Source organism: Camarhynchus parvulus, chromosome 19 (genome assembly GCF_901933205.1).
Source record: "Camarhynchus parvulus chromosome 19, STF_HiC, whole genome shotgun sequence".
In the NCBI taxonomy this organism is placed as follows: domain Eukaryota; kingdom Metazoa; phylum Chordata; class Aves; order Passeriformes; family Thraupidae; genus Camarhynchus; species Camarhynchus parvulus.
The window spans coordinates 6,139,931-6,154,180 of NC_044589.1; the positions used below are offsets into that span (position 1 = coordinate 6,139,931).

At 47.1% G+C, this 14,250-nt stretch overlaps 1 protein-coding gene, 1 long non-coding RNA gene and 2 other non-coding genes across 5 annotated transcripts in view; 1 reads left to right on the top strand and 3 right to left on the bottom strand.

The window, feature by feature from the left end:
• LRRC75A (leucine rich repeat containing 75A) overlaps positions 1-2,180 on the top strand; it is a 54,824-nt gene extending 52,644 nt beyond the window's left edge. The window contains exon 4 of the mRNA XM_030962662.1: positions 105-2,180. Within this exon, the coding sequence (XP_030818522.1) occupies positions 105-690 (586 nt within the window). The 3' untranslated portion in view covers positions 691-2,180. The remainder of the gene's footprint in view (positions 1-104) is intronic.
• A 4,627-nt stretch (positions 2,181-6,807) lies between these two features.
• LOC115911582 lies at positions 6,808-13,409 on the bottom strand. Of its 2 annotated transcripts, XR_004061276.1 has the most exons (7): positions 13,385-13,409; positions 13,060-13,139; positions 12,482-12,505; positions 12,016-12,085; positions 11,754-11,873; positions 11,259-11,360; positions 6,808-8,826 (listed from the first exon to the last, which is right to left on the bottom strand). It is a non-coding gene; the product is annotated as an uncharacterized LOC115911582 (long non-coding RNA). The 2 variants fall into 2 exon arrangements; XR_004061275.1 differs by lacking the exon at positions 6,808-8,826 and having other exon boundaries at positions 9,063-11,360.
• Positions 11,432-11,505, bottom strand: LOC115911791. Its single transcript, XR_004061289.1, has one exon. It is a non-coding gene; the product is annotated as a small nucleolar RNA SNORD65 (small nucleolar RNA).
• On the bottom strand, positions 12,196-12,269 carry LOC115911787. The gene has a single exon (XR_004061285.1). It is a non-coding gene; the product is annotated as a small nucleolar RNA SNORD49 (small nucleolar RNA).
• Positions 13,410-14,250: the final 841 nt, after the last annotated feature.

Consider the following 14,250-nt stretch of genomic DNA (forward strand, 5'->3'; position numbering starts at 1 on the left):
ATTCCAAATTCTCACATCCAGGCTCCCACACTTCCCTGTCAGCATCGCTGCCCCCAAACAGAGCCACCCCTCACTAACCCCATCCTCGCCTCCCCTGTCTGCAGCTTGAAGGCCGTGCTGATGGGGAAGCCCCAAGACAACACCGTGGACTTGTCAGGGATCCCCCTGACCCTGAAGGACCTGGAGAGGGTCACGTCGTACCTGGAGCACAGCTCGGAGCACATCGACACGGTGGAGCTGTGCTTCACCGAGCTGACGGACGAGATGCTGCTGCAGCTGCTGCCCGCCCTCTGCGGGCTGCCCCGCCTCACCACGCTGGCCCTCAACGGCAACCGCCTGACCAAGGCCATCCTCAGGGACCTCACCGAGACCCTCAAGGACCCCAAGAAGTTCCCCAGCGTCACCTGGATCGATCTGGGCAATAATGTGGATATTTTCTCGCTGCCCCAACCTTTCCTGGTCAGCCTGAAGAGGCGCTGCCCCAAGCAGGGGAATTTGCCGACCATCCTGGAGTTTGGGGAGGGGCAGGTCAGTGATTTGGAGGGGCAGGAGGGGCTGGGGGACAGCCAGGAGGAGCTGAGGGCTGGGCCAGGCCAGGCTGGCAGCACGGACTGGGAGCAGATGGACAGAACAGCCCAGCCTGGGGAGATCCCTGGCCCAGAGCAAGGTGCCTGCACAGCACAGACATGATGTCCAGCCCTTGGGTGGGCACCTTGAGCAAGGATGACTTCAAACCTCAGAGCTGGGGGGGTTCTGTTCCCACTCCTGGATGCTCCAGGAGTCCCAGTGCTGCCTTCCCCCTGTGCCACGAACGTCAGTGATTTTCTTCTGGAAGAAACACATAAAAGTGATCACGTCGAGTGTTTGTATTTCCTAACAGCTGGCCAGGTGTTTTGAAGCATTAGTGGTGTGCTGTGCTTCTGGCTCTCTCAGAAATGCATCTCCAAGGGGCTGCAAAACCTCAGAAGGGCAAGAAAAGGGAGCAGGGAGGTGCCCAGGCTGTGCAGGGAAAGGCTCCCTTTCCTCAGTGCTGGATCTCAGCTGCTCCCCACGTGGGATGGACAGACAGCAGCCACCCCAAAGGGACCTGCCTGGGATAAAGCTTCAATCCTTCCCACTCTTGACTTCAGGAATCACTGGTGAGGGGCATGGCTCCTGAGACACAACAAAAACCTGCTCACACACAAACCAGAGCTCAAAAATTGCTCACACACCAACCACGGGTGTTCCTCTCAGTACTCTGAGCCCAGCCCAGAGGGAGAGCTTTGTTTTCCTGGGGCAGGGTTAAATCCCAGCCTGCAGCGTGCCTGGACACCACCCTCACCTCCAGCCTTACCAAAACCAGGCTGGCACCTGTGCCTGCCCAGGATTTATCCAGTGAAACCCAGTTTCCCACCAGCTCTAAAAATTCCTGAGCTTGTAATGGGAGCATCTGATCCATTCTGGGAGGGACACACAAATCCTGGAGTCAGGGCTCAGGAGCATCACTGACAAAAAGAAACCATGGTACTAAAGGGTTAAAAAAGGTAAAACAAGCCTGGGGTTCATCCCCTCTGTCACTGCCACACAGCCAGCTGGGATTTAAAGCCCCAGGAAGCCTTGGGGTCCCTTGGCCATGGCTGTTGCCTCCTGGACCAGAAGTGCTTTGTTCCTAAAAGGTTCCAGTTTTTTCTAAGCCAGGGCTTTGGGTTTATTTTCAGTGGGAAATGGATCAGCCCAGAGCAGCAGTGCTGGAATGTGCACTTTGGCTTTTTGGAACCAGAATTCCATTGGTTCCCAAAGCTGGGGGAGGGCAGGAAAGTGGGGAAAATTCTTCTCTGTGTTCCAGGAGCAGAGCTGACTCCCTTTGCAGGGGGAACCTCTTTGCCCCAAGCCCTTCCCTGAGCAGCTCCCAGCAGTGACTCCAGCTTGGCTTTTTTGGGTGCAGACTTTTGGTCCCATTGGCTCTGTCCATTTTTCCAGAGGGGCTTCAGGCTGCCAGTGGTTGTTTGTCCTCCATTTGCAAGAAAGTAACTTAGAAAAAACTCTGCTACTTTTAATACATTTGGCAACAGTCAGTATGATTTGCATGTATCCAAGCCTTTTTTCCTTATTTTTTTTTTTTAATTCTAACTCTTTCCAACAGGCATGAAAAAAACCAACTTTCCAGTGAATATGGAATATTTCTGTTTGAAATAAAGGAGCTATCCATAAACAAATAAATGATAATGTTTAATAAAGACCCAGTGTTGAATTTTCCCTCTGTCCAGGTTGAATGCCCAGGAAAAAGCAGAGGGCAAGGCAGTGCTGAGAGCTGCTGGTCTGGCTTCTTCAGGGGGCTGCAGAAATAAAGAGCTCAGTTTATAGGCTGGATTTATCAGGGTGGGCATAAGCTGGACACAGAAGCATCATAAAAGAATCTTTTAAATTTTAAATATTGCCAAAATAAAATAATGTGGGAGAAAGGAAGGCTGAGAGTGGGGCAGTGCTCCACAGGGTGTTTATCTCCTGAAGGCAGAATTGCTGTTTACTGCAGCAGGGGCTCTGTCCCAGCAACAAACCATGGGGGCCAAGGAGCTGGGAGAACATAAGGGGATTTAATCAAGAACAAGATTTCTCCTTGCAGAAAAAAAAAAGAAAAAGAAACTGCAGCAATTTCTTCTTTCTACCCAGGTACCTCAGTACTGGGCTCTGCTCCTCATGCACAGCTCAAGCCCCTCTGCCTGTTTAAATTATTTAAATCACAAGCTCCTTGCTGCAAGGTTTTTATTCCCTGCTAAGTATTTGCACAGGACCAGGCGCCTGAGGGGCTGCCTGGACCCCCCCCAGTTCACCAATTCCCAAACCAGAGGCACTTTGCATTTAGAGGGAGCTCTGCATCCTTTATTTCTGCTTTGCTCCATTCCCTCACGGACAAAAACCACCCAGGAGCTGCTCCTGCCACATTTCCAGCTCAGCTTCCACCTGCTGGGAAACACATCAGCCATGGAGAAATAATTTCAGTATCTCCAAAGGGAGATCCCACAGCCTTTGCCCTGTGCAGGTGTTGCAGTGCTTGAGCCACCTCTGCTGCACTGGCACTGACAATATCCCTGTGCCCAGTGAGGATTTAGCCCTCCTGAGACAGAGAAAGAGCTGGAAAGGGATTTTTGTCAATAGATCCGTGCATGCAGGAGGATGCACCAAATTACTGCCATGGAAAAAGGAAAAAAAAGCAGAGCTGTTGTAGAGGGTTGGTTATAAAAGCTTTGGCTCATCAGTGCCTCCCTCACAGTGTGGATTAGCTCAATTATCCACTTAGTGCACTTCAGGATAATGATGATCCTGTGGGCTCAGCACCGAGTGGGGTTTGGTTGGGTTTTTTTTTTAAGGAAAGCAGAGTGAGAAGCTTCCCTTCCCAGCTCATCAATATCAAAACAAGCTCAGGGCTCACTCCACATATAATCAATGTTCCCTGGGCTACTCTGGGCTGCTGCTTTGGGTCAGAAGCTTTTAGCTGGCCTTACATGAAGGATTCAAGGACTGAAAATCACTGCTGTTAGAATATTAAAACAGAATGAGGTCATTTCTTGTCCAGGAGAGGAGGAAAGGGCCACCATAAAATAAATAAAGCATAAAAAGCCTCAGCCTGGCTTGGTTGGTTCTCTCCCCAGCAGCACCACAGCTCTGCCTGGGCATCAAACAAACTAGTCTGGGGAGGAGATTTATGGGCACAGCAACAAAAATGTAATTGGAAATCATTCTGTGCAGATTGAGGAGCCCACAGACAGTGAGGGGAATGGGAACAGCAGGCAGGGAATGAGAGAGGGGTGGGAGAGCCATGAAAGGGCTGGTGCCACGTTCCAGAGAGCTCCTGCCAGCTGGGGGATCTGGGAAGGGTTTGCACCAAGGCTGGCTGTGTTTTGAAGGTGGTTATTCATTTAAAATGATGGTTGGGAGCAGGAAAGAAGGCTGGGGAAAGTCACCCCCGAGCAGGGAGTGTGTGGGAGAGCAGAGGGAGACACAAAAATGCTGCTGGGGATGTCCAGAAGCTCAAAATAACTTAGGCCAAAAGCATTGCTGCTGCTCAGGGGCAGAAGTCAGCAAATGTCAACCCAAAATTGCCCAGACACCAAACTTTGCCAGAGGCAGAGCCAAAAAGCAACCTACAGGATCGAGGGGACACCAGGGGAGGCAGCAGTGCCCCAGGCAGTGCCACCACTCTGGGTTATCCCACTAAAACTGCCTCTGGAGAGGGGCAAAACCCCTCCAGGGCTCCCCTGTGGTCCATCAGCCCTGTTCCAGCAGCAGCAGGAGCTCTGTGAGCTCATGCTCAGGAGCACTCATGGTCTGGAACACAAAGATTCCCCTGCTCCATCAGCTGGGATCTGCCATTGCCAAGGAAATAAAATGACCTCATTAGCAGAATTCCCATCTCAAAGCTCAGGGAAAAGGGGTAAAAACAACTGACCCAACCTCTGCAGTGAAATGTTCCTTGGTGAGCAACAGATGAAATCTCCTCCCAGCCTCTCTGGTACAAGGATGTCAGCCTTGGTCCCACTTTTCCTCCACTCCAAGGGCAGTGGGGTTTTCTGTGCCTGGGGCATGATTTCCACCAGCAGCTGTAAGAGCAGAGCACCTTTCCAGCTCTATGAAATGTCTTTAACAGGAAATTCTGAAGGACAGAGCAGCCCCTCCCAGTGCTCTGACTGCCTCCAGCCAGGTTCCAGCCTCAATTCCCAGGGAGGGCCCAACTCCAGGCATGTTAATATTAATTAATTATCATGAATAAATAAAAGGATATCCCCAGGCTGGACAGGACTTGGAACAACCTGCATTAGTGGGAGGTGTCCCTGCCCACAGCAGAATGTTGGAGTGAAATGAGCTTTAATTCCTGTCCAATCCGAACCATTCTGGGACCTGTTTCTATAAAATGTTAGCACAGGGTTCGTTCTCAGGGAGGAGGACAAGAGCTTTGCTCACTGCAGGAAGCCTGGATCCCAAGCTGGCACTGCAGGAAAGGTATTTAGGCATAAAGTGTCATTTCTGATGTGCCAGCTCCATCAGCCCATGGCTCAGTTACCCCTGAAGGATGGGGATTTGGAAATGTTTTGTTTGCAGTCCCTTCTGGCAGTTCTGGCCATGCATTTTTTATCCCACTCTTTTTAGCCCAGAGTTTTTTATCCCCCCTCTGTAAATACAGAGACACAGCTGGTTTTACCTTCAGCTCACTGATGGTTTATACATAAAACTGAAGACCTGATTTAATAGAGTCAGAAAAGATGCAACCTGTTCACCACAGCCTTTAATTATGTGTGCAGTTTGCTCAGTTTTCTTGGCTCCTAATAGCTTATTGATCCTGTGGCTTCTGGGCCATCTTTTTTCTTTACTGTTTTATTAACTCAGTCTGAGGAGAAAATAAACCTGTGGGCTGGTTTGCATCCAGCAGGTTGGGATGAGCAATCCCAGCCTCCAGTGAGTGCACGTGGCAGCTCTCAGGGAGCTGTAATTGGAAGGACAAATAGACTGGAGGTTTACAAAAGAGGAGAGAAATATGAATATTTAATTCACTGAATGTTTGGCCTGGGCATTTATCACTGGATTTTCAAGGTGTGTGATGTAAAACCACTTCATTCGTGGCTCTCCCTGTCAGCTCTGTCCTTCTCCAGGGAAAAGCAGGGTTCCCCTGGCTCTGGGAAAGTGTCTGGGGAGGTGCTTTGTGGTCAGGATTTTGCAAGCAGCACTCACAGCCATCCTAAACACAATCTACATAAATAAAACCTCAAAGCATCTTCCTACAGGCTCAAATTTATGGAACAGACATGCAGAGACTCAGGGGTGGATGGAAAATTATGGGATATTGGGCTGCAACAGATGTGGAAACCCAGCTGCATCACCCAGGAATGAGCTTCCCTTGGGCAGCTGCTCCTTGCCTGGTAACTCCTCAGGTAAGAGCTGCAATTCCAGCTCTTCTAGAAATGAAAAATAAACCACTAAAGAATCAATCCCACTCTGGGAGCTGCTGCCCCTGGGCTCTGACTCCAGATCCCACAGGATTCCACTGCTGGGGAGTTCTGCATGTAGAGAAACAGGCAGAAAATCCCAGAGGTGGACAGGCCTCAAACACACAGAACAAAAGGCCTCTGCCTGGGGCTGTGTGCACTTACACACCACTTTCCACGAGGAGAACTTCCCCATTCCTTTTTTGTTGTTCTTCACTGGACCCACCTGCTTGTTAAATGATCAATTCCAAGGCTCAGCATTTTCCCAAGCTGTGCTTTCCTGCAGGCTCAGAGCTCCCCTCCATCACAGGCACAGAAACAGCAGAGCTGGGGGCTGAAATGCAATTATTGTCCTTTTTTCTGTGCCAACCCCCAAAATGGGCTGAACTTCCAGGGCAGGGGCAGCCACCAGCCCAGAGCTGTCCCCTCACCCTGGTGTCACATCCATTCTTCAAACCATTTTGGTGTTGGTGATTTTTCAGCCCCATTCTCCTCCCTGAAACCCTTCTTTTGTCTCAGCTCCAGCCTCTGACCTGTTGCCAGGTGACACCACGTTGTTGCTGTCATCTCCAAAGACCTTTCTGAAGCATGAAAGCAGCACCTTTGAAATCCCTGTCCTTGATGCAGCTCCTGTTTTGCATTTCCAAACAGCCTGGCCCTGACACTGAAGCTTTATTTCACCTCCTGCAAGCACACAGCATCTTCCTCCAAAGCACAGCAGCAAGCAGGCTGGTGGGGAGGTGCCTACAACGATTAAATCAATTAAATTCAAAGTGCAGCCACCTTGGTGCAGGGGCTTCCCATCACTGTGCATTTCAAAGCTCCCACCTCACTCCCAGCTCTGGAACAATTCCCATCATCTTCCCAGCAGGTATCCCCTGGATTTCACTCAGCACAAAGAGTTTATTATTTACTGCCATGGATGAAAGGAATAGAAAACCTGATTTGACACAGTTCAGGAGAATTGCTTTATCCAATGAGTGACCAAACCCTCTGCCTGCTCCCAGCAGGGCTCCAGCCCCAGTTCCTTATTTGTGCTGAGGTGATGTGGAGCACTGCAGACTGCTGCAGGATTGTCAGATGGAGGCACAGATGTAAAACATTTCTATTGGATATTTCAGCTGCTGCTGCATTAAACAGCTCACAGATCACCTCAGCATCAGCACTGCACTTGCTGTCTGATAATGTCTGATAACCAAATTACCATTGGTGCCACTATTATCTTGACTCAGGTGTTTATTAATGAAGTTTCAGCTATCCAGAAAAATTTATTATTTTTTATTATGGCTGATAACCTCAGGCTTAGCTGGAAGTTTGTCTTTAATGTGCTGTTAAACCTCAAGCCTATTCCACTGCTCAGTGATAACAGCACCCAACAAACCTTTAGGTGCAGTTTGCAAGTGCACAAAATACACAAAAACCCAAGAAAATCAAACCTAGAGTAACTATCCTGTAGGATGTGGGAAAGCACAAGCAAGAAAGCAATCAAAAAACCTGGGAAGTAAATCAAAATAATAAAGAAAACCAAGGAGAGCCCAGCAGAAAGCCATAGGCAGCTTCAGGAACATCAATCATTATTTGTTTAGAGTTTGTATTGCAGCTGGGCTGTGCAATGATTTTACCACAAACCATTACAAACAAAAAAAAACTGTTATGGAAAAAAAAAAATCCAGGTATTGACTTGCAAAAGCTAACAGGAGTCTAACAAACAAAAATCTTAATTATTGGAGATGAAACTTTTAGCATCTCTATTTGATTAAAACAGCAGGGATTTGAAATCAGCCTCCACTGAGTGATTTCCTCATTTGCATTTTGTTCAGGTTTCAGTTGCACACAGGTGCTGGGCTGGGGGTGTTTATTGACTGAAAACCCACCTGGAGCAGGCACAGCCTGGCAGCTCCTGAGCTGCATGGGAGGGAAGGGTAATGAAGGGCAAATCTTGCTTTATTTTTATCAAATAAAAATAAGTTGTAACTCTTTGGCTCCTCACCACACTCAGAGCAGGAACACTTTGGGGCTGGGACCATGAACTTCAAGTTTGCACAGCATCAAAAGCTCATCAAATGAGTCTCTGCTAGTCCAACACTAAGACACATTAATTAACAGCTAATTAAAGGTGACATTATCACTGTGTGTGGGATTCTCTACACAGTAATGAAAGTTGAAAATCTTATTAGAAACAGGGAAGGAACCAGCAATAAAACCAAGTTTCCCCAATGAAGAATCTTCAAGGCTGCAAAAATCTCTTTTATTTCAAATGCTCTGAGCTTGGTCACTGCCCCACCTTGTGGGCTCGAGTGTCAGGAGGTAAAGCTGGACAGCTGTTACTCTGGATTAGAGCACAGGAGCAGAAAATGCTCAATGCTCTTTAAATAAGCTCTCCTTGCACGCCCTAAATCAAACCCCACCTGTTCAACCCTCTCCAGGTTCAGCAGTTTCAGGATCAGTTCATAACAGCTGGGCTGAAACTGAATTCAAGCATAAAATTAAGGCACTAAATGACACGAAGTGACAAAGAAGGGGATGTTTGTCCTGGCAGAGCATGAAATGATGCATTAACCTCGTCCTTCTTCACAGAACACTGAAATGTGCTCCAGCTCTGGCAGCACAAGGTCAGGGGGGTGCCAGGAACACCCTGAGCCTGAGAAAGGCCAAAGTCCCCCTGGTTATTTTTGAGTTTTTGCTCTGAGCAGCTCAGGAGTTGCTGCCTGTGATATCTCAGAAATTGTAACAAAGCATTTGACATTCTTTAGCTGGGAGAAAACAAACCTGTGACTTTTCTTGCATGACACCAACAGCAGCTCCTTTGTGCCTCACTTCTCTGAGATGAAAGACAGTTGGAAAATTAACAGCTCCTCCTCCTGCTCTGAGGGGAAAATGAGTGAAATGTCAATATTTAGGATTTCTTGCACTCTGAAACTCACATACACAGGATATCCCTTCCTCCCTCCTAATTAAGTAGCTACTGCTCCAGCTGCCTCAGCTGGAACAGCAGCCACCAAGCCAAGAGAGAGCTGCTCTTTGCATTGCCATTAATAGCTGGCATGTATTAATTACAGTAATTTATGGCTTTGCATCAGTGATTATTCTCATGCTGCTGCAGACAGGATTGCTTTACAATACTAATCAAGAAATGAGGATGATAACCAGCATTTATGTGGAATGTGAAGCTTGTGATTTACAGTGAGGCAGCTCTGCCCCTGTGGATCCCTCTCCTCCTCAATTCCAGCCCCTCAGCAGAGATTTTGGGGATAATCTCCATGTTTTCTCTCAAACACTGATTTGAGACATGGCATTGCCATCTCTCTTATTGCTAAAAGCTGGCACTCGGCCATTCTTTGCTTTGTTGCATATTTTTTCTTTCTGCTTTAATCTTTTCATCTATTTTAGATTTATCCAGGGTTGTTGGCTGCTGTTGAGTGCCAGAGGGATTCCTGCCAACTGTTCTTTTTAAACCTTTAGAAAATCCAAAATAATTGTGTTTTAAAACCAGATTTTTGTCTGCTGTTTATTCCCCAACACTAAGTTTTAAGTGCTCCAAATGTAATCAAAACAGAATGGTTTTATTTCCCTTCCCCTCAAGCACCATGAAATTATCTGTGCTCCCCTGCAAAATCACAGTAAAACGTTGAGGACATTTGTTATGTTTGAAAGGCACCATTTTCTAACAGAAATAACACTTTTCCATTCATTAATCTCAGCAAAACCCCAGCCTGCTAGAGGATCCCTGCTGAGGAACTTTGGTTTTGATTAGAACAATAAACAAGTGATGCTAAAATGAAACTCATGAATATTTATCTCCAAGAGTACCACCAACTGCACCTTCAATAAACCCAGGTAAATTCAATATTCAAGTTTTCCCAGATCAACCTTGCTGTTTTAATGAGAGAATTCTAACACTAGAAAGCAAAAACTTTAAAACAAGTTGCAGCAAACCTTCCTTGAGCAAATTAAACAGCTCATTAAACAATTTGCTGATTATTTCTGTTTGCTGAGGGCATGTTGCTGCTTTTACCTCCATGGTCTGCAGATTCACATTTAAAAGAGGTGGATCCTTGTGCTTTTTGAGAGCTTTAAACCCATTTCTATTCCCGGTGCATGTTGTAAGAAATATCAACATGTTTTAATAAACAAGCTCTTAAAATCAGGCAAAATAAATTTTGTTTCTTTTAAAACACTGGGAACAGAATGTAATTTTAAATTGTAATCAAGCAGAGGAGTAACCTGTTTTCATAGTGCTCAAATCCTTTCAGATGAAGAGCAACTAATTAATTCCCAATGTTTTACCTACTCCATTGCCCAGGCTAAATGTTTTTATGAAGCCCTGGATGTACTACAGTAACAATTCTAGGAAACAAAAAAATCCAGAATAATTTACCTGTGTGTTTGTAGGACCAGGAAATTTCTCTGAAAAACACTGAGCCTGTTTTTCTGAACACTAACTTTAAGAGAAATTCCTGAAATTCTACATTTCAGGCAGTTTATACCTCGGGCAGCAGAGCCACCTGTGCTTTTGGAGGGACAGGGACACTGCCCTGTGATGCCACATGAGCAGCACCAGCTCACAGCACCTTCCAGTCAGAAAATCAAAATTCAAAGCAATTCAGATCTTCACCTGAACTCCACAGGGAAGGCAAAACCAATTCCAAGCTCTCCAACTTGGAGCTGTGCCGTAAACACTGTGAGCACAGGCTCGTGAGGAATTAGTTTAATTATTCATTACATTTTGCAAAAAGCACACCTCACACAGTGAGGATTTTTCCTCACTGCTGACACCAGGCGGGCAGAAGGCTCAGCACCACCAGTTTGGATGTTTGGAGCACTGAAGTGCTGAACCTGCCAGTTCTACTGACATAATTAAGCTAATTGGGAATTTTGGCCTCACACACTGGGGTTTAACTCTTTTAAGCATCTCCAAGCTGCCAAGATTCCCCCTAACCCTTGAACTTTGCCTCTGCAGCAGACTTTAAATTCAAGTTTGAGATCAAAATGACAAATAGCAAGCCTCAAACAAGCTGCAGATGCAGCTGCATTTGCTGCTCTGGCTGTCAGAGTACTGAAGGGCTGATCTGTGCAGTAATTAATTACACTCTTGGTGTCTTGTTTAAACTCTAATTACCACACTAAACCCCACTGGCATCATCTGCAGTGAAAATTTAGCTATCTGGGTACATCTTCTTCATCTTACAGCAAATTATAGGAGTGCCCAGTTTCCTTAATGCAGTAAAGTGACAAAACAGTGGTTTTTTATTTTTAAATTATTTTAATGTACATGTAATAAAACATTGTAACTGTTACCACTTTGTAACAGGCAGAAAAATGTTCTGTCTACACAAAATCCTCAAGCCCAGGTGTTTTGTTGGAGTCCTTCTGCCTCAGAGATGTTTCCAGCAGCACCACCTGGAACACAGGGGCAGAGTCAGGTAACCAGCCTTAATCATCATTAATGGATTTGTTAATGAGTCAGATATCATCAGAAAACCTTTTGCTCACCACCAGTCAATCTGCCGGTAATTCCAGCAAGTTTGGGTTAGTTTCATCACGTGATATCACAGGGAAATTGACACTTTTGTGGCAGGAACAGACCTTTATCTCTCTGCAGTGCAGAAACAGCTGCTCTCACACATTTACTGCCTCTATTTTAGTCCAAGCTTTTTTTTTTCTTGCCTAGAGTTTCATTAATTATACATTTAGAGCACAAACTCTGCTCTAAATATATAATTAAGCCTCTTTTTGAGACTGCAGCCAAAAGCCACCACGTTCAGCTAAGAGCACAATAAATATTACACTCACCCAGCAGATTCTCCTGCTCTGCTGTGTCAGTGCCCTCCACAGGACTTGGGAAGAGCTGTCCCATCAGTGGGGGGACATCAACGACCAGCACGTGGCAGCATAGCCCTGCAGGCTCTCTTCCTAAACACATTAGAAAATAAAGATCAGGCTTAAAATTCTAAGGAACACAGACTCAAGCTCCTTATATCCTATAAACCTCACCCTAAATTTACATTTCACCTGGTACAGAGTTCTACGTAGTGCACTGAAATTCATCACTCACCTTCAAATCAAGGCCACCTCCTCAGCTGCTCCTGGTCCTGCTGTGTCACACCCAGGTGGAAAGCCCAGCTCTGCAGAGAAGTGGGACAGAAGGACAAGGTGAGATGTCTTCATGGACAGCAAGCTGCCTGCTGGCTCTAGAGCATGAACGTGGAGGTTTGAGCTCCTGCTTGTAGCTGCATTTCAGACCAGAACCAGGGTATCGTCAGTTCTCGCATCTGACGGCACTTCCTATTCAGGGTTATCATCATCAACAGCCGCTAATTAACTCCTCTAATTAATCACTCAAAACACCAGCTTGTATCTCAAACAATTGTACAATCTCCCCCTTGTGTGTACACAAAATCAGTTTTATTGAGTTTTTATTCAATTAAAGATTTGATTTTTACAGATTATTTTGAGTTGTAAAGGCCTGGAACCCCTTTTAACAACTTTGCACCCCTTAATGTAAAAAAAAATTAACTTACTCTTTACTTCAAGACATCTTTCTGCTGTGGGAATAAAAGTAAGAGAAGTGTTACTAGAATACTTTTTAGCAGTATAAAATAGGTTTATGCAAGAAAAAACAAGAACAAAACCAAACCCTCATGACCAAGTCTGCTTGTGCTTCCACCCGTGTTTATGAACGGATCACTGAAATATTTCTATTAAACAGCTATTAGTAATCAGCAATCCTCTCTAAATAATTCTTAATGAGGAAATTTAGAACTATGTGAACTTAAAAGTAATATAAGAATGCATCTCGGAACATTGAGTTTACCAACACGCCATTTTCAAACTGAAATCGCAAACACCCCAATGCCGTGGGTGTAATTTCAAATTACACAGAAAGGGTCTAGCACATCGAAAAAAAAAAAAAAGCATCCAATTGCTGATTTTTCTGGCTGCAGCGCCACAAAAATCCATGGACAGCGCTGGATGCCGAGCACTCTGCAGAGCAGCGATTCCTGCATGGCCCTCACAGAGCGCCGGCAGGGCCGTGCAAGCTGCGCTCCCCAAACACACAGCCCCGGCCCAGCCGAGCTCGGAGCCCTTCCCAACTTACCGGGGCGGCGTTTCCGCGGTCTCGGCGGGGTCCCAGCACTGCCGGCGAGGTCGCGGTACCGCTGCCGCCTCCATGGTGGCCTGCGGGACAAGGGCCATGAGGGCCGTGAGCCGCCACGCGCCGCGAGGCCGCGCCCCCCCCCCACTCCAATGGTGCGGCCCGGCCCGCGCGGCCCAGGCAGGCCCGGCGGCCGCTACCACTGCCGAGCTGGGGGAGCGAGCGCTTCAGCTCGCTCAGCGGTACGGGCGCTTCGCTCAGCAAGCCGGGCCTGCGCGTCCCCGCTGGCCGCCCTGCAGGCCCCGAACCCAGCCCAGCCTTCTCTCACCACAACCGCTCCAAGCGCACAGGACGAAAGGGCGCGAATCCTCTCGGCGGCCGCTTATAAAGCCTTGGGCCGTACCACCCCCGAGCGGGGCGGGCTGTACCACTACTCCACAGGCGGGGGGCGCCGAGGCTTCCATTTCCTCCCATGTGGGCCGTGAGGGGACCGGGCGGGCGGAGCCGCGGGGATCGCTCAAACCCCGGCCCTAAAACCCCAAAAAAACCCCAACCACCCCTAAACCAGGTTTAGGCACCACCTCAGAGCACGGACAGGTGACAGCCTCGGGCAGGGACCCCTGTGTCACCGGGCACAGTCCCAGGGAGCACCACCCTGCCCTGGGTTCTGCCTTTTCCAGGAACACTGGAGAGGTCGGAGCGATTTCAGGCCACTTTTATTTAGAACAGAAGAGCTGTTTTTAAATAAAAGTTCCATTCTTTTCTCATTGTGTCATCTTGAACTGAAAATAGGGGTGTTTTGCTGTCCTTTTGCCTCTGTTAAGTGCATCAGCCGTCGTTTTAGGAAGAAACACAAAGCCAACCTTTGCTTTAAATTTTCACCCTCAACACCACGTCTTCAGTCAGCCTGAGGAACTATTTTAAAAAAATCCACATTTTCCAAACAGCAAAAACTTCCCTACAAGAAGGACTAGTGTGGTGCTATACCAAATCACCTAAACTTCAGATCCTCCAAAGCCAACGTTCTCCTTTTTTGCCATTTTCAACATAAATACATTTTAGTGAAATACACGGGTCCTGTCTCCCTATCAAACATCAATTTCTGCATCAAGTTCTTGCAGGTGATGATAGCTGGGAGGTGAGTGAAAAATCACATTAGCTTAGGATTGAACAGCTGAACACAAAGAGAAAGGA